The 25,140-nt window shown below is 49.1% G+C and overlaps 1 protein-coding gene across 3 annotated transcripts; it reads left to right on the top strand.

Annotated features, from left to right (window-relative positions):
• Window positions 1-4,559: 4,559 nt before the first annotated feature.
• On the top strand, window positions 4,560-7,953 carry LSM10 (LSM10, U7 small nuclear RNA associated). Of its 3 annotated transcripts, none has more exons than XM_038757834.1 (2): window positions 4,560-4,629; window positions 5,640-7,953. In XM_038757834.1, exon 2 carries the CDS (start codon window positions 5,705-5,707, stop codon window positions 6,074-6,076), a length of 372 nt encoding a protein of 123 aa, XP_038613762.1. In that variant the 5' UTR covers window positions 4,560-4,629; window positions 5,640-5,704; the 3' UTR covers window positions 6,077-7,953. The 3 variants fall into 3 exon arrangements, with proteins under 3 accessions (XP_038613762.1, XP_038613761.1, XP_038613763.1); XM_038757833.1 differs by having other exon boundaries at window positions 4,599-4,653; XM_038757835.1 differs by lacking the exon at window positions 4,560-4,629 and adding an exon at window positions 4,815-5,235.
• Window positions 7,954-25,140: the final 17,187 nt, after the last annotated feature.

Here is a 25,140-nt window from a genome sequence, read left to right on the forward strand (position 1 = left end):
CTCAACTCCTACCCCTAGAAGAGGTCAAGTCATCAGGCTTGTGTCTCAAACAGTGGTTGGGGTGGTTGGGCTTGTATGTAAGAAGCAGTGTGGCCTAGTGGAAAGAGCCCAGGCCTGAGACTCAGAGGACCTGGATTCTAATCTCTGCTCTGCCATGTACCTGCCTGTGACCTTGGACAAGTCAACTCACTCTCTGAGCCTCAGTTTCATTGTCTGTAAATTGGGGAACCAAGACCTATTCTCTCTCCTATTTAGTCTGTGAGCCCCATGTGGAACCTGATTATTTTATATCTATCCTGATGCTTAGTACAGTGCTTGGCACCTAGGAAGCACTTCAATACTGTTATTATTATTATTGTCATTACTTAAACTGTGAGCCCTTGCGTCTAACTCAATCATCTAGTATCCCAGCTTAGTACAGTGCTCGGTACGTAGTAAGCACTTACCCAATATCATATTTGTCATTATTATGCTCTTTAGCATGGCTGTTGTTCCTCTCCTAGACCCCTCCTTCACCTCCTTCACAACCTAGCCTTTTCCATCCTGAAATCCCAGAGGACACCGATGTTGGTCTAATTCCCTTTTAATGTAATATTCCTGTCACTAAATGGCCCCTGGACGGGTATTAGGTTGTGGAATTCCTTCTGCCAGGTATGGTGTCTGCCTCCCATCTAAGTTTCGGAGCCAAATTAAGGCCAATTTAAAGGATCTGCTGCACCCACTGTATTCTCAAAACGTAGTTCCGTTTCCAGAGCCTGTGTTCTCTCAGATGAGAAACTGGTTGGTTTGAGGGCAGCAAAATGTCTCCAGCCATCTTAAGGCCATCAGTTTTCTTCCGAGGAGAAGTCAGATGGACCAAGCAGGAAACCGTTGAAGAACCCCATCATGTGTGATGCAAGCGTTGGAAATCTCGGGCCCAGGGGCACCAAGCAGCTTCCTGACTTTGCCTGTCCTAAATCGGAACGTCAACCCCAAGTGCTACAGAAGCTGGTGGGAAAGAGAACTCCGCTCAACCCCTCCGAGAGACAGGGACCATGTCTAATTCCCACTTGTGTATTCCCTCCCAGTACTTAGTACAGTGCTCTGCTCACAGTAAGCGCTTAATTTTTCTTAGGGTATTTGGTAAGTGTTTACTTTGTGTCAAGCACTGTTCTGAGCACTGGGGTCGATGCAAGTTAATCAGGCCAGATGCAATCCCTGTCCAAATATGGGGCTAGGGTTAGGGTTAGGGTTAGGGCTCAAGGAAGGGGAAGTGACTTGCTCAGAAAAGTGAAGTAACTTGCCCGAGGTCACACAGCAGACAAGTGATGGAGCTGGGATTAGAATTCAGGTCTTCAATTCAAGTTCAAGTGCTCCTGCGTGGTTCTCCCAGCATTGTATACAAGCCAGAAAAGTGCCCTTTCCAAACCCCAGCGAGCTCTGCTGACCTTTCTGAAAAGGACCTTCTAGGCCTTGGAATTGAGGAGAAAAAAAAAATCTGAGCCCAGTTCAGAGTTCTGCACAGATTGGCCGCTCATGAAATAGGAAAGAATGAGAAGAGGCTGCCCAGCCTATATCAGAGCACTGCCAGAGATTCAGGTGCATATGTACTCTTTTAAAAAACAAAAAACAAAAAGCTTTTCATGTTAAATAAATGTATCATTAAAGAGGTACTTCATTCCTCGGGGAAAATAAAATTCCTTTGCACAGTAATGGAAAGGGAACAGAGAGATGCAGAAATAATAACAATGGTGAGGTCAGGGAGGGCCCTGGGGAGGGGAGTATCACCTCCACTCTGCCTGCCTAGAACCGTGGGGAATATTTTCTGAACCCCAACTTTGGGCTGTGGGGTCCTTTTAAAGAAAACTAAGAGACTCTATACAGCAGGGCCCCTTCCTCGAGCCCCCCGGCTCTTTTTCGGGTTGGTTTTGAACAGTCGGTGATAGTGCAGTCCCCAAATCTCACAAGTAATAAATTCTAAATAATGACCTACGTCCCATGAGGCGTCCCATGTAGCCCCAAAATATTATGGGATCACCAGCATTGCAGGACTCATACCTTTAATGCATACTTTCTGTGTTACAGCTATTGCATTACAGAAAAAGGCCAGCAGAACTGAATTTAGAACTTACATGTGCCAAAATCCTGATTTCTTCCCTTTGGATTCTGCTGCCTCTTAAAAGTTCAGTAAAAATGATTATATATCGTATTGCCCTGGAAACTCCACCCTGGAAAAGCTCACATGTAACCCAGGGAGAGAGGTTACGTGAGAGAAATCTAAGGGAGAGGTTCCCGGGCACAAATTTGGCAAGAAAAGATCAAAACAGTGCTATTTTTCCAAGCACGTTAAAGGGCAAGGGCAGAATAAGGCCAGCTTCCCCAGGGAAGAGATTCAAGCAGAAATACTAATTAAAAGGAATAGGTGAAGAGAAGGCAGGAAAAGGATGAGAAGCAGTGTGGCCTAATGGATAGAGCAAGGAATCAAAAGGACCTGAGTTCTAATTCCAGCTCTGTCTCTTGTCTGCTGTGTGACCTTGGGCATGTCACTTCGCTTCTCTGGACCTCAGTTCCCTCATCTGTAAAATGGGAATTAGGACTGTGAGCCCCGTGTGGAACAGGGGCTGTGTCCAACCTAATCACCTTGTATCTATCCCAGTGCTTAGAGCAATGCCTGGCACATAATAAACACTTAACAAATACTATTTTTAAAAAGGGATGTTGTTCGATTGTCCTATTCTTCTTCTGGTTATTAGGAGGAGCCAATAGCTAAAAGGTTAATATCTGGAAAACACAGAGTTGCTATTCTTTTGAGTCCACAGAAGACACGACTCAGTGGAAAGAGCACAGGCTTGGGAGTCAGAGGTCATGGGTTCTAATCCCGGCTCTGCCACTTCTCTGCTGTGTGACTTTGGGCAAGACACTTAACTCCTCTGGGCCTCAGTTGCCTCATCTGTAAAATGGGGATTAAGACTGTGAGCCCCATGTGGGACAACCAGATTACCTTGTATCCCCCCCAGTGCTTGGCACATAGTAAGTGCTTAACAAAAGCCATCATTATTATTATTATTATTATTATAAATTGAGAAAACTGTAGTAAAGGAAGACATTGATGGTGGCAAGTAACCAAGGGAGGTGGGAGAGTGTCCCTTCATGGAGATTTTCATAAGCGATTTCCTTGGAGGTGTGGAACCAAATAACCTTTTGCACTCCTTCACAGTTGGATGAGAGAAGCAGCATGGCTCAGTGGAAAGAGTACGGGCTTTGGAGTCAGAGGTCATGGGTTCAAATCCCGACACCACCAACTGCCAGCTGTGTGACTTTGGGCAAGACACTTAACTTCTCTGTGCCTCAGTTCCCTCATCCCTACAATGGGGATGAAGACTATGAGCCCCACGTGGGACAACCTGATCGCCTTGCATCCCCCCAGCGCCTGGAACAGTGCTTTGCACATAGTAAGCGCTTAACAAATGCCATGATTATTATTATTCAATGAAAACCCCGCAATTTCCCTCAGCCATGTGGGGAAGCAGCGTGGCTTGGTGAAAAGAGCACGGCTTTGGAGTCAGAGGTCATTGGTTCAAACCCCGGCTCCGCCACTTGTCAGCTGTGTGACTTTGGGCAAGTCACTTCACTTCTCTATGCCTCAGTTACCTCATCTGTAAAGTGGGGATTAAGACTGTGAGCCCCATGTAGGACAACCTGATCACCTTGTAAATGCCTCAGCGCTTAGAACAGTGCTTTGTGCATAGTAAGCTCTTAATAAATGCCATTATCATTATTATTATTATTATTATTATTCTCTATGCCTCAGTTACCTCATCTGTAAAATGGGGATTAAGACTATGAGCCCTACGTGGGACAACCTGATCACCTTGTAATCACCTTGTATCCCCCCCAGCACTTAGAACAGTACTTTGCACATAGTAAGCACTTAACAAATGCCATCATCATTATTATTATTATCATTATTATTCTCTATGCCTCAGTTACCTCATCTGTAAAATGGGGATTAAGACTGTGAGCCCCACGTGGGACAACCTGATCACCTTGTAAATGCCCCAGCGCTTAGAACAGTGCTTTGCACATAGTAAGTGCTTAATAAATGTCATAATAATAATGATAATGATGATAATAATAATAATAATTATTATTATTATTATTATCATTATTATTATTATCTATGCCTCAGTTACTTCATCTAAGTGGGTACTAAGACTGAGCCCCACGTGGGACAACCTGATCACCTTGAAAACGCCCCAGCACTTAGAACAGTGCTTTGCACATAGTAAGCGTTTAATACATGCTATTATTATTATTATTATTATTATTATTATTATTATTATTATTATTACTACAGCAGTTGCTCGCAAAGCAGTCTGGGACTTGTAGTTTCCTGCGGGGGGGCACGCACCCGGACGAAGCGCCCATGTCACGTGACCTGACGTCATCAGCCCCCCCTGTGGTAACTCTATGACCCTGGAGGACCAAAGAGCGCGTCGAATGTAGCGCCTCTAATGGCAGAGAAGCCGAGCCTAGACGGCCGGGTTCGGGCAGCGGCCGTTCTAGCCTGTGCTGTGTCTCTATGGGCCTTGGAGGCCGGGGAGGGAGGAAGGAAGGCAGAAAAGGGACCAACGTGGTGGGCCCAGCGTGGTGGGTCTATCAGGGGGAGGAAAGGTATGGGAGACGAGCAGGAGGACACTAGGGAAAACTGGGGAGCATCCTGCAGTGGGTTGAGGGGACGAGGGACAGAAGCCGGGCTTGGAAAGGGAAAAGAATGGAGCCACTGAGAGGCTGCTTGGGGGTGGAGAGCAGAGCCAGGGCTGAGGCGGCCCCCATCCCCTCAGAAGGCAGGGAGCAGACCTAAAAAGGGGCTCCCACAGATCGACCACCTTTAAAGACACCACCCCCAGCCTTGCCTCTATATCCGTGCCTCAGGCTGCCCTCTCCTAGCAAGGACCAACAGGCCTTCGGACTCAGGAAACTGGTGGGGAGGAGGAGTGGGCAGAGTTGGGTTCCATCATCGTGTCGGGGGGATGCGTTGTAACTATGTCCCAAATGCCCCCAGCAACGGCTGGGCACGCCTCTGTCCTGTGAGAATCACTTACAAATCTGGTGTTGGTCAGAGAGACTAGCCTGACTTCAGCCCGTCCCTTACTGCGGCAGGAAAGTTGCAGAGAAAGTTCCTGAAGTAGAAGCAGCTGAGGAATTCATGCTGTTGCTAGAGAGGTGGTGCAAGATGCCTTTAAAAAAAAAATGGTATTTGTTGCGTGCTTACTATGGGTCAAACACTAAGCACTGGGGCAAGAACAGTTTAATTAGGTTGGACACAGTCTCTGTTCCACCTGGGGCTCACACTCTAAATAGGGAGGACAGGTACCTCCATTTTACAGGTGGGAACTCTGAGGTGTAGAGAAGTTAAGTGACTTGCCCAAGGTCCCACAGCAAACAGTTGGCCCAGCCGGGATTAGAAGCAGTTTTGAACTGGATGGGCGACCTAGAAATAATCTTGAGCAACTCACTGCCTCCCAGAAAGATGTGCCTGTCCTGGTCTCTTAGGTCCCTCCCCAATTCCCATGCCTTAACCCTCTCAATCAGGTCCTCCCGTTGTCTATCTTCAGTCCCGCCTGCTGCAACGTTAACCCATCCCCTTCTCTTCTCAGAATCAAGACCCTGCGGTCTGCGAGAAGACACTGCCTAAAGGACCCCCCCGTCCAGTCCCAGTGAGATGGAGGTCAGCCACTCCATCAAGGAGCGCACCATCGCCGAGAACAGCCTTGTCATCCTGCTGCAGGGCTTGGTTGGCCAGGTGACCACGGTGGACATGCGGGACGAGAGCCTGGCCCGGGGCCGCGTGGCCAACGTGGACGCCTTCATGAACATCCGCCTGGACCAGGTGACCTATACGGACCGGTGGGGGCGAGAGGCGCAGCTGGACGACCTGTTCGTGGCGGGCCGCAGCGTGCGTTACGTCCACATCCCGGACGGGGTGGACATCGCCGCCACCATCGAGCGGCAGCTGCAGGCTATCCGCCGGGTGCGCAACTTCGGCAGTGAGGGCAAGGGCAGGCGGGAGTTTGCCACCAAGAAGGGCAAGTGAACTCCCCTCCAGGCCCCCAGAGTCCTTGCCAGCCGCCATGACCTCTTCCCACCCCCTCCCCAGGACTCCCTCCTAGCCCCAGCTGACCGAGCTGCCTCCTCTGGCACAGGAGGCCAATGTGAATGACCTAAAAGCTACCAGCCAGCCACATCTCCCTTTCTCGAGCCCCAGACCTGACCTTTGAACCCAAAAATCTGTCCGCGGGTCAGAGTCTGGAAGTCTCCTTAGGTTAGGTCCCTGGAAGTCCAGATTTTTCCACCGATCAAACCCCTGTGTGAGAATCCTGAAGCTCCCCAAATCTTCTCTTCGGTTTTGAAGTTCATCCTCACCAAGGCCCCAGTTTCGTGGCACCGTTGATACTCCCAGCCGATCCGTGTGTCCTCTCGGCGTCTTCTTGGGAAGCCGAACCCTTCGGCCCCTGGCGATTTCTTCAACTCCGGAGTTTCGGTTCCTCCATCCCGACAGACCGTAGGATTGGTCGGGGCAGATCTGCTGTTCTCGGGTGATTAACTGAGGTGGCTACCGGTGTATTTCCTCTGCTTCTCCCTCCCCTCTTTGGGAGCCAACCCAGAAACCACATGGACAGTGATGAGGTGAAATACAGGGGTGGGTGGATTGTCTGTGCCCTCTGATGTGCCCGTGGAGAAGAAAGCAGCTCACCCGGGGTCAGCTCATTAGATCTGTGGCCCAAACGCAGCTGGGGCACTGCTGAGAGGGGAAATGGGCCTGATAGAGAGGAAAGCTGGACCCAGCTGCAACAAACAAAAGCTGCTGAGCTGGGCTGCCTTAGAAGCGTGTGCCGGGGCGGGGAGGGTGCGGTGTCACTCTGCCCCTACATCCACCCCAGCCGAGAGAGGAAGAAGCCACAGCTGGAGAGCAGGCGGGCCCGGTTGGGGCCGGACTACACAGACCCCTGAAACAACCACTTGGTCGCCATTTCCACAGCTGGCTGGGAGAGGGGCCGGGAGGAAACGGATGCTCCAGGATCAAAGCACCAACAGGAAACTACTCCAAAGCAGAGAGAGGGTGCGTTATTTTTGCTCACTGTTTTGGGGCAGCCCTCTGGAGAGCTTGATCCTTGGCACAGGAAGGACCCAGCCCCCTGCCCTGACCGGAGCAGGAGCCTAGAATTAAAAGGGGTCATCTGTTCCAGCACCCTGCCCCTGAGTGGGAAATGCCCAGCTCCATGGGATAAAGTGACTCCTCTCCCTGGAAAGCGGCCCTTTCCTGTTGTCCAGTGGCTCTCCACCCCACCCCGACCGCCTGCTTAATCACAATTCTGGTCTCTGCGGCAGGTGGAAATTGTCCGGGAGGGTGAGTCAAGGTGACAAGCTGAAACGAAGAAGTTGCCTGGCCGTAGTCCGTACCACCACCCCCCATAAGCATACACGCACATAGAGGCAGGCCTCAGGGCTTACAAACAGAAAATGGCGGGAGAAGAGGAGGCCAGGGCTGAAGGCATTCTGGGGACATAGAGGCTGGAGGTTTGGACTTCTGGACCGTTCGGATTTTCCCCGGGCTTCCGAGGGTTGGCTTGGTCCCTCCTCTTTATGTCCCCGTCTGTGATGGGGTGATTAAGTCACCTGGGCTTGGGCAAGGGAGTGGCCGAAATCAGTGGTCTGGGAGGTGGGAGAATCAACTGACTTTTTGTATACTTCCCTCCCGAAATTAACCCTATTCATGGAAAAAACCCAGTTGGGGCTCTGAATTAATGCCGAGAAAATATTGAAAAGCCAAAGGAAATGACATAAAGCCATTAATGGGTTCCCAAGAGTCAAAAAGGACCAAAATAATGTGAATATATTTGTGGGTTTTTTTCAAAATAGTCAACATTGATTTATTAGAAATGTTGACATACAAATAATAAAAAAATGATTAATTTAAACAATTATTTGTGGTTATTCCTCATCCTTGAGAAACGATAATGGTGATAATAATGCTATTTAAGTCCTTACTATGTGCCAAGCATTATACTAAGCACTGGGAGACAAAAGTTAAATCAGGTCCCACATGGGGCTCGTGGTCTAAGTAGGAGGGAGAAGAGGAATTGAATTCCCACTTTTGCAGATGAAGGAAATGAGGCCCAGAGAAGTTAAGCGGCTTGATCCAGGTCACCCAGCAGGCATGTGATGGAGCAGGGATTAGAACCCAGGTCCTCACTCCCAAACCCGTGTTCTTTTCCACTAGGCCACGCTGCTCCTTAGAAGAAGACACCACTGATGGTGAACTACACCCATGGGTCCACGTGGGATTGAAAAGCAACTATGAAATCTTAAAACATACACATGAAAACGGCTGTCCTCACCCAAATTTATGCACATGTTCATTTGACCCTCAAAAAAGTATAGACACTTCAGCCCTGCTACCTTAATTGCTAAGCTCAATAAATAGCATTGATTGATAGACTTAAAGCAGCCTGTCATAGTGGATAAAGCACAGGCCTGCAGTCAGGAGGTCATGGATGCTAATCCTGACTCTGCCACTTCTCTGCTGGGTGACCCTGGATGAGTCACTTCACTTCTCTGGGCCTCAGTTACCTCATCTATAAAATGGGGATTGAGACTGTGAGCCCCACCTGAGACAGGGACTGTGTCCAACTTAATTTGCTTGCATCCACCAAGGCACTTAGTATGGTGCCTGGTACATAGTAAGGGCTTAACAAATACCATTATTATTATTATTAAAGCATCTAAAATGATTGCTACTTACAGCACTGGACACTGGTCCCAATTCCACCTGTTAACCTCTTGAGGGTCATTTCTTTCTCTTCCTACAGCCTCTCCTAAATAACCCTGTTGCTTCCAAGCCGATTGCTACCATTCTGGATCGAGTGTGGACCTGAGGGGAGGTTTGGGGTTCTTACTTTCTGCCCATTACCAACAGGGAACATCAGCCCAGAAGTCCAAGGATTCCAGACCCTTGCTCTGGGTTGAGCATTGAAGCTGCCTTAATTGAGTCCTGCAGATTAGCCCATGGACCATTCACTCATTCAGTCGTACTTATTGAGCGCTTACTGTGTGCAGAGCACTGTACTAAGCTCTTGGGAAGTACCAGTTGGCAACATATAGAGGACCAGGGGTCTGAAACACAGCAGGCTGTCGTGACACCAGACATCAATCAATCAATCATATTTATTGAGCGCTTACTGTGTGCAGAACACTGTACTAAGCGCTTGGGAAGTACAAGTCGGCAACATATAGAGACAGTCCTTACCCAACAGTGGGCTCACAGTCTAGAAGGGGGAGACAGAACAAAACCAAAAAGACTGTGAGCCCATTGTTGGGTAGGGACCGTCTCTGTATGTTGCCAACTTGTACTTCCCAAGCGCTTAGTACAGTGCTCTGCACACTGTAAGCGCTCAATAAATTGATTGATTGATAGGAGACAGAAAACAAAACTAAACATATTAATAAAATAAATAGAATAGACATCACGAAACAGCAGACCCTAGAGGAGAAAACACAGGCCTGAAAGTCAGAGGACCTGACTGCCACTTGCCTGTAAGTGTGACCTTGGATGAGTCGCTTCACTTCTCCGGGCCAATCTGTAGAATGGGGATTAAAATCTGGTCTCCCTTTTCTGAAGACTGTGAGCCCCATGTGGGACAAGGATGGGGTCCAACCTGATTAACTTGGATCCACCCCAGCACTTTAAACAGTGCTTGACGCAAGGTAAGTGCTTAACGAATACCATGATAATAAAATAATAATGATAAGCCACCATACATGCCACTAGAGGAAGTAGTCCTCTACCTTCTCACTGTCCCTGGCTGGACTCTCCTTGGTTCAACGGTCAGAACTTCTCCAATGCTCCCTAAGTGGAGGAGTAGCAGGGGAAGATTAGCTCACATTTTATCAGGGAGTTTAAGGTGCTGGCAGCCACAAGATTTGCTTGAGGTAGGAGGAGATAAGAGATAGCAGAAAAAGCTGCTTAGCCTAGTGGCTAGAGCACGGGCCTATGACCTGGGTTCTTACCCCAGCTCTGCCATTTTGCTGTGTGACCTTGAACAAGTCACTTCACTTCCTTGCTCCTTGGTTACTTCATCTGTCGTATAGGGATTAAGACTGTGAGCCTCATGTGGGACAGGGACTGTATCTAACCTGATAACCTTGTATCTGCCCCAGCACTTACTATGTTTCTGGCACACAGTAAGTGATTAACAAATACCATTAAAAAAAGTAATACGTCAAGGCCAGTGAGGTCGATTTTGGGCTGGGAGCTGCAACCACGCAAAAAGTTTAGTGTTGAGCGCCGTGAGGCCCGGAGACGAACCTCTCCCTGTGTTTGTAAGCTTGGAGTCCGCAAAATAGCCAGCTCCAGATATACGGCAGAGATCCTTGGGGTGATGAAGAGAAGCAATGGAACCTGCTAGAAAGACCACAGGGCCTGGAAACCAGGAGACCTGGGTTCTAATCCCAGTTTCACCACATGCCTTCTCTGTGACCTGGTGCAAATCATTCAACTTCTCTGGGTCTCAGTTTCCTAATCTGTAAAATGGGAAGAATAATAATATTTGTCAATCGCTTAGTCTGCGCCAAGCACTGTACTGAACGCTGGGGTAGATAGAAGCTAGTCAGGTTGGACGCAGTGCCTGTGCCGCTTGGAGCTCACCATCCAAGTAGGAGGAAGGAAACAGATATTGAATCACCAAGTCACAGGAGAGGAAACAGAGGTACAGAGAAGTGACTTGCCCAGGGTCACACAGCCAGCCAGGGGTGGAGCTGGGATTAGAACCCCGGTCCTCTGATTCCCAGGCCAGGGCTCTTTCCACTAGGCCACACTGCTTCCCTGTTCTCCCTCCGCCTTAGACTGGGAACCCCAGGTGACTTTGCGCTGTTTTACAGTTAATAACTAATAGGACTAATCATCAAAATATTTCTTTAAGAACCCCAAATGCTTTCCCTGCTCTAATCTCATTTAATGGTCATACCAGTCCTGTGAGGCAGCAATTACTATCTCCATGTTCAGAGGCCCAGAGAAGGCGAATGACTGTTTTTGATCTGATTTAGCCCAGTGCTTGTCACGTAGTAAGAGCTTAGTAAATACCACAATTACTTTTTGTTATTATTAAGAGTCTCAGCTGTCATCCCAACCTTCAGGATCCCAATCTGCTTCTACAGAAGCAGTGTGGCTTAGTGGAAAGAACACAGGCCTGGGGGTCAGAGGGCTTAGATTCTAATCCCGGCTTTGCCATTTGTCTGCTGTGTGACCTTGGTCAAATCACTTCACTTCTCTGTGCCTCGGTGACCTCGTCTGCAAAACGGGGATGAAAAGTGTAAGCCCGATCTGGGATAGGGACTGTGTCCTAACCCAATTATTTTGTACTACCCCAGTGCTTAGTGCAGGGCCTATCACGTAGTATGGGCTTAATAAATGGGGGAGCAGCATGGCACAGAGGACAGAGCACGGGCTTGGGAGTCAGAAGGTAATGGGTTCTAATCCCGGCTGAGTGACCCTGGGCAAGTCACTTCACTTCTCTGTACCTCAGTTACCTCCTCTGTAAAAATGAGGATTGAGACTGTGAGCCCCACACGGGACAGGAACTGTGTCCAATTTGATTTGCTTGCATCCATCCCAGCGCTTAGTAATAATAATCATAATAATAATGATGGCATTTGTTAAGCACTTACTATGTGCAAAGCACTGTTCTAAGCCCTGGGGAGGTTACAAGGTGATCAGGTTGTCCCCCGGGGGGCTCACAGTTTTCATCCCCATTTTACAGATGAGGCAACTGAGGCCCAGAGAAGTTAAGTGACCTGCCCAAAGTCACACAGCTGACAAGTGGCAGAGCCGGGATTCAAACCCATGACCTCTGACTCCAAAGCCCGGGCTCTTTCCACTGAGCCACGCTGCTTCTCTAAGTTCTCTTAGTACAGTGCCTGGCACATAGTAAGCGCTTAACAAAGACCATCATCAACAAATGCCACACCCAAGAAAATCTAGACTGTAATCTCCTTGTGGGCACGGAACGTGCCTACCAGCTCTGTTACAGCATACTCTCCCAAGTGCTTAGTACAGTGCTCTGCACTCGGTAAGCGCTCAATAAATACCGCCGATTGACTGACTGACTGATTGATTGAAAGGATTGTTCTCTGTCTCCCCCTTCCAGACTGTGAGCCCACTGTTGGGTAGGGACCATCTCTATATGTTGCCAACTTGGACTTCCCAAGCGCTTAGTACAGTGCTCTGCACACAGTAAGCGCTCAATAAATATGATTGATTGATTGATTGATTGATTGATTGGCAGCCCCTGGGCCGGCTTCCTCAGGAATCTGCTCTTCCTGGCGGTTCATCAGTTGGCAGTCACCGGGATCCAATAGGAGCTTCGTCAGAGTCAGCTAACCCCCTCACGCTGCTGTGACATTGTGACATCTGTTGTAACATTGTCACCTGCACCTTCCAGAGCCGGAGAGTCAGCGTGTGTACTTTTCTCACGTCGCACCCATTTCCCATGGCCCTGTCCCGGGTGACAGGCCTTCACTTCCTCCCTCCTCCGCCCCATCCTAGGCTACTTCACAGCTTTCCCTCCCACTTGCCCATTTATTCTCCTGGTCTCTATCTACCTCAAAATTGTCTTGAAATGAAGAGAATGAATCAACTGAGTGACATGGGTGGGGACTCATTAAGCCCAAAGGCATGTGATTCATTTAGTCAACGACCTGTTCCCTGGAAAACACCAGGATCCAGCCCTCAGCAGGAGCCAGGAAGATTGGAGTTCTCAGGGGCTTCCCACCTCCCCGCGGACATTTGCAAGACCAAACTGACTTCCTCAGGACAGGGATTATTATCTTCTTGTTCAGAGGCCTAGAAAAGGTGAGTGACTTGGCCACGGTCTCAGTGCATGTCAAATAAATAGTGGCCATGGGAGGGTTCAGGTCAAGTTTACCTAAAATACACCGGAGCACAAAGGGAGTCTGTGCAGCTGAGAGATCGGGTCTTTAATTCCTTGCACCTTATTCTCGGAAAACTTGGAGGTGTTAGATGGATTTTTTTTTTTAATGGCACTTGCTATGAGCTTATCACTGTACTAAATCCTGGAGTGATAATAGTGGCATTTGTGAAGCACCTGCTGTGTGCAAAGCACTGTTCTAAGCGCTAAGGAGGATACAAGGAGATCAGATTGTCCCACGTGGGACTCACAGTCTTCATCCCCATTTTACAGTTGAGGTACCTGAGCCACAGAGAAGTTAAGTGACTTGCCCGGAGTCACACAGGTGACAATTGGCGGAGCCAGGATTTGAACCCATGACCCCAGACTCCCAAGCCCGGGCTCTTTCCATTGAGCCATGCGGCTTCTACTAGCAGTGTGACCTAGTGGACAGAGCAGGGGCCTCGGAGTCAGAAGGACCTTGGTTCTAATCCTGGCCTGCCACTTGACTGCTGGATGACCTCGGGCAAGTCACTTCACCTCTCTGTGCCTCAGTTCCCCCATCTGTAAAAATGGACTGTGAGCCCCACGTGGATCAGGGACCCTGACCAACCTGATTAGCTTGTATCTACCCCAACGCTTAGTACAGTGCCTGGCACATAGCGCTTAACAATTACCATAATTATCATTAGAAGGCTCAAGAAAGTTTACATAGATTCATTGACAGTAGGTCCCAGATAGGTTATAAAGGGAAAAGTTAGGGATATGGGAAGAGACATTCCTAACCACGAGGTTGGGTATCAAACAGGAATCAACTGATCGATCGATCAATGTTATTTTCTGAGCAATTACTGTGTGCAGAGCACTGTACTAAGTGCTTGGGAAAGTACAATGTAAGAGTCGGTAGACATGATTCTTGCCCACAGGAAGCAGTGTGGCTTAGTGGATAGAGCATGGGCCTTGGCGTCCGAAGGATCTGGATTCGAATCCCAGCTCTGCCACTTGTCCGCTGTATGACCTTGAGCAAGTCACTTAACTTTTGTGTGCCTCAGTTACCTTATTTGTAAAATGGGGATTAAGACTTTGAGCCCCATGTTGGGCATGGACTGTGTCCAACCCGATTAGCCCGTACCTCCCCCAGGGCTTAGTAAAATGCCTGACACAAGCGTACAAATACCATTTAAAAAAAGGAGCTTAAAAGCTTCTTTGTACGATTCTTGGTGCCCCTGTCAAAAAAGAACAGTAGATTGGGTAGACCATATCTCTGCCTCTGAATGACATTGTTTGGGTTCTTTGTATGTATTTTAGGCCAACTTGGCTTGAATCCTTCTATTACCAATACTTACCGGACATGCTGTGTGACCTTGGGAAAGTCATTCACCTTCTCTGGGCCTCTGAATGTGGAGATAATAATCGCTGCCTCAGAGGACTGGTATGAACATTAAATAAGATTAGAGCAGGGAAAGCCTTTAGGGTTCTTACTGAAATATTTTATGATTTCTATTAGTTATTAACTGTAAAACAGTGGAAAGGATAGAAGCTGTAGCTCTCCCCTCCTCTCCAACCACTTTTTTCAGGGACACAAGCCTCTAAGGGAGACAGAGCCTGTGGGCATCCTTAGACTGTAAGCTAATTCAGTTGTATCGTACTCTCCCAAGCACTTAGTAGCTGACAGACTTTTTTTTTCCCTGGCGCTTCCTCTCCCTTTTTCCACATCTAGTCCTCCTCATAAAAAAAGGAACAACTGTAGAAGGCTTTTTAAACCAAAACCCCACAGCCTCCCTATTTTTAAAATGAAAATCACTCTCCCCAACTGGAGCCTGCAAGAGCAAACGCTTTGTTGGTGTGCCCGGCAGAACAAATCTGTTGATATGTGCCCACGATCGCAAAACCGATTTTCAGGTGGCTACAGGGTCCAAAAGGATTTCTGGTGCCCGTGGATACCCTAATGAGTGCTTTGGGCACCAAGGGGAGGAGTGAGCGTCGGTCGAGGGTATTGTCGATGCCCACACATGCCCCAAAGTGCTATTGGGGGCCACAAGTAAACCTTAAATAACAGTTGGGGGGGGGGCGCCTAAACAGGTTTTCGGTCCCCAGCGGAGCCCAAATTGAGTTTTGGCTGGTAATTTGGTTTTCCTGACGTTAGGATAAAGGATATCAATGTTCTGGATGTCCAGAGGTACTTTGATTTCCTTGAAAATTGATGGAGATCACTCTGGAAAATGGAACAGACTCGGGTGGGCTGCCCGGCTAGCCGTGTGTCCACCCCAGTGCTGGAAGGAAGGTGGATGTGCCGTTAAAAAAAATCTCCAAAACACGGAAAAAGTTTTGGGCCGGCAATTCCCTTTGTCCATCAATCAATCAATCAATCAATCAATCAATCAATCGTATTTATTGAGCGCTTACTGTGTGCAGAGCACTGTACTAAGTGCTTGGGAAGTACAAGTGGGCAACATCCTCTAAAGGAACCACCTCCCTTCCCGGGACACCATGGATATGAATAGTCAGATGATGCATTGGCTTTCTGACTCGCCCAAGGTCAAGCAGCAGACAAATGGCAGCAAACCTTCCAACTTGTACTTCCCAAGCGCTTAGTACAGTGCTCTGCACACAGTAAGCACTCAATAAATACGATTGATTGATTGATTCTGACTCCCAGGCCCGTGCTCTATCCCTATGCAGCAGACAAATGGCAGCAAAGCTTGTGACTCCCATCATCATCAATTGTATTTATTGAGCACTTACTGCGTGCAGAGCACTGTACTAAGTGCTTGGGAAGTACAAGTTGGCAACATATAGAGACAGTCCCTACCCAACAGTGGGCTCACAGTCTAAAAGAGTGGGCTCACAGTCTAAAAGTCTCCAAAACACGAAAAAAGTTTCGGGCCAGCAATTCCCTTTGTACATCAATCAATCAATCAATCAATCAATCGTATTTATTGAGCGCTTACTGTGTGTTGAGCACTGTACTAAGCGCTTGGGAAGTATGAGTTGGTAACATCCTCTAAAGGAACCACCTCCCTTCCCAGGACACCATGGATATGAATAGTAAGTTGATGCATTGGCTTTTGGACTGGCCCAAGGTCATGCAGCAGACAAATGGCAGCAAACCTTCCAACTTGTACTTCCCAAGCGCTTAGTACAGTGCTCTGCACACAGTAAGTGCTCAATAAATACGATTGATTGATTGATTCTGACTCCCAGGCCCGTGCCCTGTCCCTATGCAGCAGACAAATGGCAGCAAACCTTGTGACTTCCAGGTCCGTGTTCTAACCCTATGCAGCAGATAAATCAATCAATCATATTTATTGAGCGCTTACTGTGTGCAGAGCACTGTACTAAGCGCTTGGGAAGTACAAGTTGGCAACATCCTCTAAAGGAACCACCTCCCTTCCCGGGACACCATGGATATGAGTAGTCAGATAATGCATTGGCTTTTGGACGGGCCCATGGTCATGCAGCAGACAAATGGCAGCAAACCTTCCAACTTGTACTTCCCAAGCACTTAGTACAGTGCTCTGCACACAGTAACCGCTCAATAAATACGATTGATTGATTGATTCTGCCTCCCAGGCTCGTGCTCTATCCCTATGCAGCAGACAAATGGCAGCAAACCTTGTGACTTTCAGGCCCGTGCCCTAACCCTATGCAGCAGACAAATGGCAGCAAACCTTCTGACTCCCAGGCCCGTGCTCTAACCCTATGCAGCAGACAAATCAATCAATCGTATTTATTGAGCGCTTACTGTGTGCAGAGCACTGTACTAGGCTCTTGGGAAGTTCAAGTTGGCAACATCCTCTAAAGGAACCACCTCCCTTCCCGGGGCACCATGGATATTAATAGTCAGGTGATGTATTGGCTTTTGGACTGGCCCAAGGTCATGCAGCAGACAAATGGCAGCAAACCTTGTGATTCCCAGGCCCGTGCCCTAACCCCATGCAGCAGACAAAGGGCAGCAAACCTTGTGACTCCCAGGCCCGTGCCCTAACCCTATGCAGCAGACAAATGGCAGCAAACCTTGTGACTCCCAGGCCTGTGCCCTAACCCTATGCCATACTGCTTATCTATCGATGGTTATCTAATGATCTCTGGTATGTACTGAGCGCTCCCTTGCTTTGTGGAGAGCCCCGCCCAAAACGCTCGGGAGGGTACACTCCAACAGAGTTGGTAGATGGGACCCCTGCCCACAAGGAGTTTAGAGGAGGAGTTGGGCGTTAAAATCAGATTATTGGATTGGTTTCATCACACCCCGCAGACAAACGTTTTCAGTCAGTGCCTGCCAATGACAAAGGAAGAAATCATCCAAAGGAGGCGTGAAGATGGAGCCATCTAGTCTCGGCTTGCTCTAACCCTATTCAGCAGACAAATCAATCATCATCATCATCATCATCATCAATCGTATTTATTGAGCGCTTACTGTGTGCAGAGCACTGTACTAAGCGCTTGGGAAGTACAAGTTGGCAACATCCTCTAAAGGAACCACCTCCCTTACCGGGACACCATGGGTATGAATAGTCAGAAGATGCATTGGCTTTTGGACTGGCCCAAGGTCATGCAGCAGACAAACGGCAGCAAACCTTCTGCTTCCCAGGCCCGTGCTCTATCCCTATGCAGCAGACAAATGGCAGCAAACCTTGTGACTCCCAGGCCCGTGCTCTGTCCCTATGCAGCAGACAAACGGCAGGAAACCTTCTGACTCCCAGGCCGTTGCTCTATCCCTATGCAGCAGACAAATGGCAGCAAACCTTGTGGCAGCAAACCTTGTGACTACCAGGCCCATGCTCTACCCCTATGCCGCAGACAAATCAATCAATCGTATTTATTGAGCACTTACTGTGTGCAGAGCACTGTCTTAGCGCTTGGGAAGTACAAGTTGGCAACATCCTCTAAAGGAACCACCTCCCTTCCCGGGACACCATGGTTATGAATAGTCAGATGATGCATTGGCTTTTTGACTGGCCCAAGGTCATGCAGCAGACAAATGGCAGCAATCCTTCTGACTCCGAGGCCCGTGCTCTGTCCCTATGCAGTGGACAAATGGCAGCAAACCTTCTGACTCCCAGGCCCGTGCCCTAACCCTATGCAGCAGACAAATGGCAGCAAACCTTCTGTCTCCCAGGCCCGTGCTCTGTCCCTATGCAGCGGACAAATGGCAGCAAACCTACTGATTCCCAGGCCCGTGCCCTAACCCTATGCAGCAGACAAATGGCAGCAAACTTTCTGACTCCCAGGCCCGTGCTCTGTCCCTATGCAGCAGACAAATGGCAGCAAACCTTGTGACTCCCAGGCCTGTGCTCTAACCCTATGCAGCAGACAAATCAATCGTATTTATTGAGCGCTTACTGTGTGCAGAGCACTGTACTAAGCGCTTGGGAAGTACAAGTTGGCAACATCCTCTAAAGGAACCACCTCCCTTCCCGGGACACCATGGATATGAATAGTCAGATGATGCATTGGCTTTTGGACTGGCCCAAGGTCATGCAGCAGACAAATGGCAGCAATCCTTCTGACTCCGAGGCCCGTGCTCTGTCCCTATGCAGTGGACAAATGGCAGCAAACCTTCTGACTCCCAGGCCCGTGCCCTAACCCTATGCAGCAGACAAATGGCAGCAAACCTTCTGTCTCCCAGGCCCGTGCTCTGTCCCTATGCAGCGGACAAATGGCAGCAAACCTACTGATTCCCAGGCCCGTGCCCTAACCCTATGCAGCAGACAAATGGCAGCAAACTTTCTGACTCCCAGGCCCGTGCTCTGTCCCTATGCAGCAGACAAATGGCAGCAAACCTTGTGACTCCCAGGCCTGTGCTCTAACCCTATGCAGCAGACAAATCAATCAATCGTATTTATTGAGCGCTTACTGTGTGCAGAGCATTGTACTAAGCGCTTGGGAAGTACAAGTTGGCAACATCCTCTAAAGGAACCACCTCCCTTCCCGGGACACCATGGATATGAATAGTCAGATGATGCATTGGCTTTTGGACTGGCCCAAGGTTATGCAGCAGACAAATGGCAGCAAACCTTCCAACTTGTACTTCCCAAGCACTTAGTACAGTGCTCTGCACACAGTAAGCGCTCAATAAATGCGATCGATTGATTGATTCTGACTCCCAGGCCCGTGCTCTATCCCTATGCAGCAGACAAATGGCAGCAAACCTTGTGACTTCCAGGCCCGTGCCCTAACCCTATGCAGCAGACAAATGGCAGCAAACCTTCTGACTCCCAGGCCCGTGCCCTAATCAATCAATCAATCAATCAATCAATCAATCGCATTTACTGAGCGCTGACTGTGTGCAAAGCACTGTACTAAGTGCTTGGGAAGTACAAGTTGGCAACATCTAGAGACAGTCCCTACCCAACAGTGGGCTCACAGTCTAAAAGGGGAAGACAGAGAACAAAACCAAACACACTAACAAAATAAAATAAATAGAAGAGATATGTACAAGTAAAATAAATAAATAAATAAATAGAGTAATAAATATGTACAAACATATATACATATATACAGGTGCTGTGGGGAAGGGAAGGAGGTAAGATGGGGGGATGGAGAGGGGGGCGAGGGGGAGAGGAAGGAAGGGGCTCAGTCTGGGGGAGCCGGGGGACCGCCCCTGCCCCGCTGCCCCCCACCACCCCCGGCCCCGCGCCCCACGCCTCACGGAGAAGATGTGAGGGGGAGAGAGAGAGTGAGAACGGGGGGGCGAACCTTCCAACTTGTACTTCATCATCATCATCAATCGTATTTATTGAGCGCTTACTATGTGCAGAGCACTGTACTAAGCGCTTGGGAAGTACAAATTGGCAACATATGGAGACAGTCCCTACCCAACAGCGGGCTCACAGTCTAAAAACAGTGGGCTCACAGTCACAGTCACTTCCCAAGCGCTTAGTACAGTGCTCTGCACACAGTATGCGCTCAATAAATACGATTGATTGATTGATTCTGACTCCCAGGCCCGTGCTCTATCCCTATGCAGCAGACAAATGGCAGCAAACCTTGTGACTCCCAGGCCCGTGCTCTATCCCTATGCCATACTGCTTATGTATCGATGGTTATCTACTGATCTCTGGTATGTACTGAGCGCTCCCTTGCTTTGTGGAGAGCCCCGTACAAAATGCTCGGGAGGGTCCACTCCAACAGAGTTGGTAGATGGGACTCCTGCCCACAAGGAGTTTTGAGGAGGAGTTGGGTGTTAAAAACAGATTATTGGATTGGGTTCATCACATCCCACAGACAAACGTTTTCAGTCAATGCCTGCCAATGACAAAGGAAGAAATCATCTTTAGGAGGCGTGAAGGTGGAGCCATCTAGTCTCGGCTTGATACCGCTTCAGCAGTACCCTTTCATTCTTGCCTCGTGCTGGCTTCTGCTTAGTTACTCGGTTTTATGAAGAAAAATTTAATCTTGCACCTGCAGTATTGGGGAACATCCAGATCCTCAATTTTACTCGCTTTTGGCCCGCTACACATCCGCCATACACCCCCTGGCCCGGAATGCCCTCCCTCCCCACATCCGCCAAGCTAGCTCTCTTCCTCCCTTCAAGGCCCTACTGAGAGCTCACCTCCTCCAGGAGGCCTTCCCACACTGAGCCCCCTCCTTCCTCTCCCCCTCTCCATCCCCCCACCTTACCTCCTTCCCTTCCCCACAGCACCTGTATATTTGTATGTATGTTTGTACGTATTTATTACTCTATTCATTTATCTATTTTACTTGTACATATCTATTCTATTTATTTTATTTTGTTAATATGTTTGGTTTTGTTCTCTGTCTCCCCCTTCTAGACTGTGAGCCCATTGTTGGGTAGGGACCGTCCCTATGTGTGGCCAACTTGTACTTCCCAAGCACTTAGTACAGTGCTCTGCACACAGGAAGCGCTCAATAAATACGATTGATTGATTGATTGATTGATTAGTACAGTGCTCTGTACATAGTAAGTGCTCAGTAAATACCACTGATGGAATGATTGATCCGGCCGAGCTGCACACACGTGGTGGAAGTTGGGGAGGTGGACTGCCCCATGAGAGCTCTCATCTTTCGCTGCCAGCCCTGGCTCCTGACCCTTTTCTGCGTGGGACTGTCTCTATACGTCGCCAACTTGTACTTCCCAAGCGCTTAGTACAGTGCCCTGCACACAGTAAGCGCTCAATAAGAATGATTGAATGAATGAATGAATGTGTGCAGAGCACTATACGAAGTTTGGGAGAGTACAATGTAATAGAGCTGGTAGACCCGTTCCCTGCCCACGAGTGGAAGCATCGTGGCCTAACGGACGGAGCACAGGACCAGGAGTCACGAGGTCCCGGTTTCTCATCCCAGCTCCGCCACCGGTCTGCTGTGTGACCTTGGGCAAGTCACTTTGCTTCTCTCGGTTACCTCAGGGGATCAAGACTATGAGCCCCACGTGGGAGGTGGGCTGTGTCCAACCTGATTAGCTCGGCTCCCTTTTCCACCCAGCTCCATCCAGGCCTAGCCACCCCAAATGTCCCCATCTCTGCTTTCGCCCTCCCCTTCGGCCCTGCAGTTTCTCTCCCGCTCCTCGGTCCCCCGGGTAAGGGGGGCGGTCACCAACAATGGGGCTTCTCCCCCTTCTTTATTCTCCTTGAGCCACGACCTTGGAGGCAAGTTGGCTCACCGGCTCCTTCAGTCAGCTCCCTGCTGACTCAGCATCCTCTCCCTTCCTCCCACCCTGGGGTGCCCACCCTCGGACGCGGCCTACGCCCACCCCCCAGCCCTGGGAATGGAGCCGGGTGGCTGCCAAGTGTGCCCAGGGGCTGAGTCAGGGCCCACACAGCGGGGTGGGGAAGGAGGCAGGGAAGGGAGCCAGGCCTCTTTCTCTCTCTCTCTGCCTGTCAGCCCCTGGGCCGAGGCCTGAAAAGCCGGGGAACCGTGAGGGAGACATGTCGGCGAGGGGGAGCCTTCCCAGAAATAGCAGTGACGTCCTGGCAGGAAGCGGCTCCCGAGGCCGACCACACACCAGACACCCACATGGAGTCAGATGGAGAAGCAGCGTGGCTCAGTGGAAAGAGCCCGGGCTTTGGAGTCAGAGGTCATGGGTTCAAATCCCAGCTCTGCCACTTGTCTGCTCTATGACCTTGAGCGAGTCACTTAACTTTTGTGTGCCTCAGTTACCTTATTTGGAAAATGGGGATGAAGACTGTGAGCCCCATGTGGGACAACCTGATCACCTTGTAACCTCCCCAGCGCTTAGAACAGTGCTTTGCACATAGTGAGCGCTTAATAAATGCCCTCATCATCATCATGGAGGTACAGACTAAGAGGCAGACAAGGACACACACACATCCGCACACTACCACCTATTATGCTCTATTACGTTGTACTGCTTTGGAGAAGCAGCGTGGCTCAGTGGAAAGAGCCCGGGCTTTGGAGTCAGAGTTCATGAGTTCAAATCCCGGCTCCGTCACTGGTCAGCTGTGTGACTTTGGGCAAGTCACTTCACTTCTCAGGGCCTCTGTTACCTCATCTGTCAAATGGGGATGAAGACTGTGAGCCCCCTGTGGGACAACCTGATCACCTTGTAACCTCCCCAGTTGCACATAGTAAGCGCTTAATAAATCCATCATTAGTATTAGTACCACCACCTCCCCCCAAATAATAATAGCAATAATAATGATGGTATTTGTCAAGCACTTACTATGTGAAAAGCACTGTTCTAAGCTCTGGGGAGGTTGCAAGGTGATCAGGTTGTCCCACGGGGGGCTCACAGTTTTAATTCCCATTTTCCAGAAGAGGTAACTGAGGCACAGAGAAGTTAAGTGACTTACTCAAAGTCACACTGCTGACAGTTGACGGAGCCGGGATTTGAACCCATGACCTCTGACTCCAAAGCCCGGGCTCTTTCCACTGAGCCATGCTGCTTCTCATATCATCGCTCCTCCGGAGGGAATACAAACTGGGGGGGATACAAGCTGATTAGGTTGTCCCACATGGGGCTCACAGTCTTAATCCCCATTTTACAGATGAGGTAACTGAGGCTCAGAGAAGTTAAGTGACTTGCCCAAAGTCACCCACCTGACAATTGGCGGAGTTGGGATTTGAACCCATGACCTCTGACTCCAAAGCCCGGGCTCTTTCCACTGAGCCACGCTGCTTCCCAGTAAATAATAATAATACTGATGGCATTTATTAAGTGCTTACTATGCGCAAAGCACTATTCATTCAATCGTATTTATTGGACACTTACTGTTTGCAGAGCACTGTACTAAGCGCTGGGGAAGTTACAAGGTAATCAGGTTGTCCCACAGGGGGCTCCCAGTCTTCATCCCCATTTTCCAGATGAGGGAACTGAGGCCCAGAGAAGTGAAGTGACTTGCCCAAAGTCACCCAGCTGACAAGTGGCAGAGCTGGGATTTGAACTCATGACCTCTGACTCCAAAGCCTGGGCTCTTTCCACAGAGCCACACTGCTTCTCTAGAGTGCTTACTGTGTGCATAGCACTGTATTAAGCACTGGGGAGGTTACAGGGTGATCAGGTTGTCCCCCGGGGGGCTCCCAGTGTTCACCCCCATTTTCCAGATGAGAGAACTGAGGCCCAGAGAAGTGATTTGCCCAAAGTCACCCAGCTGATGAGTGGCAGAGCCGGGATTTGAACCCACGACCTCTTACTCCAAAGCCCGGGCTCTTTCCACTGAGCCATGCTGCTTCCCAGTAAATAATAATAATAATAATGAGGCATTTATTAAGCGCTTACCATGTGCAAAGCACTGTTCATTCATTCATTCATTCATTCAATCGTATTTATTGAGCGCTTACTGTATGCAAAGCACTGTACTAAGCGCTGGGGAGGTTACAAGGTAATCAGGTTGACCCCCGGTGGGGGGGCTCCCAGTCTTCATCTTCGAGAAGCAGCATGACTCAGTGGAAAGAGCCCGGGCTTTGGAGTCAGTGGTCATGGGTTCAAATCCCGGCTCCGCCAATTCTCAGCTGGATGACTTTGGGCAAGTCACTTCACTTCCCTGTGCCTCAGTTCCCTCATCTGTAAAATGGGGATTGACTGTGAGCCCCCCGTGGGACAACCTGCTCATCTTGTATCCCCCCAGTGCTTAGAACAGTGCTTTGTAAATAGTAAGCGCTTAACAAATGCCATTATCATTGTTATTATTATTCAGCCCCATTTTCCAGATGAGGGAACTGAGGCCCAGAGAAGTGACTTGCCCACAGTCACCCAGCTGACGAGTGGCGGAGCCGGGATTCAGCTTGTACTTCCCGAGCGCTTAGTCCAGTGCTCTGCGCACAGTAAGTGCTCAATGAATACAATTGATTGATTGATATTGATTGATTGCACACAGTAAGCGCTCATCACCCAGCTGACGAGTGGCGGAGCCGGGATTCAACTTGTACTTCCCGAGCGCTTAGTACAGTGCTCTGTGCACGGTAAGCGCTCAATAAATATGATTGATTGATTGATTGATTGCACACAGTAAGCGTTCAAGTCACCCAGCCGACGAGTGGTGGAGCTGGGATTCAACTTGTACTTCCCGAGCGCTTAGTCCAGTGCTCTGCGCACAGTAAGCGCTCAATAAATACGATTGATTGATTGATTGCACACAGTATGCACTCAAGTCACCCAGCCGAAGAGTGGCGGAGCCAGGATTCAGCTTGTACGTCCCGGGTGCTTAGTACAGTGCTCTGCACACAGTAAGCGCTCAATAAATACGATTGATTAGATTGCATACAGTAAGCGCTCAAGTCACCCAGCCGACGAGTGGCGGAGCCGGGATTCAACTTGTATGTCCCGGGCGCTTAGTACAGTCAGTGCTCTGCGCACAGTAAGTGCTCAATAAATATGATTGATTGATTGATTGCACACAGTAAGCACTCAACAAATATGATTGAATGAATGAGTGCATGCATGAGTGCATGAATGAATGAATGAATGAATAAGAATAATATTGATGGCATTTATTAAGCGCTTACTATGTGCAAAGCACTGTTCTAAGCGCTGGGGAGGTTACAAGGTGATCAGGTTGACCCACGGGTGGCTCACAATCTTAATCCCCATTTTACAGATGAGGGAACTGAGGCACAGAGAAGTCAAGTGACTGGCCCAAAGTCACACAATGGTTCAACTTGTACGTCCCGGGCGCTTACAGTAAGTGCTCAATAAATATGATTGATTGATGGCACACAGTAAGCGCTCAATAAATACGATTGAATGAATGAATGTATGAGTGCATGTGTGAAT

Source organism: Tachyglossus aculeatus, chromosome 16 (assembly GCF_015852505.1).
Source record: "Tachyglossus aculeatus isolate mTacAcu1 chromosome 16, mTacAcu1.pri, whole genome shotgun sequence".
Classification (NCBI taxonomy): Eukaryota; Metazoa; Chordata; class Mammalia; order Monotremata; family Tachyglossidae; genus Tachyglossus; species Tachyglossus aculeatus.

Coding starts and splice junctions, on each gene's coding strand:
- LSM10 (XM_038757834.1), top strand. CDS start 5,705: ATGGAGGTCAGCCACTCCATCAAGGAGCGCACCATCGCCGAGAACAGC.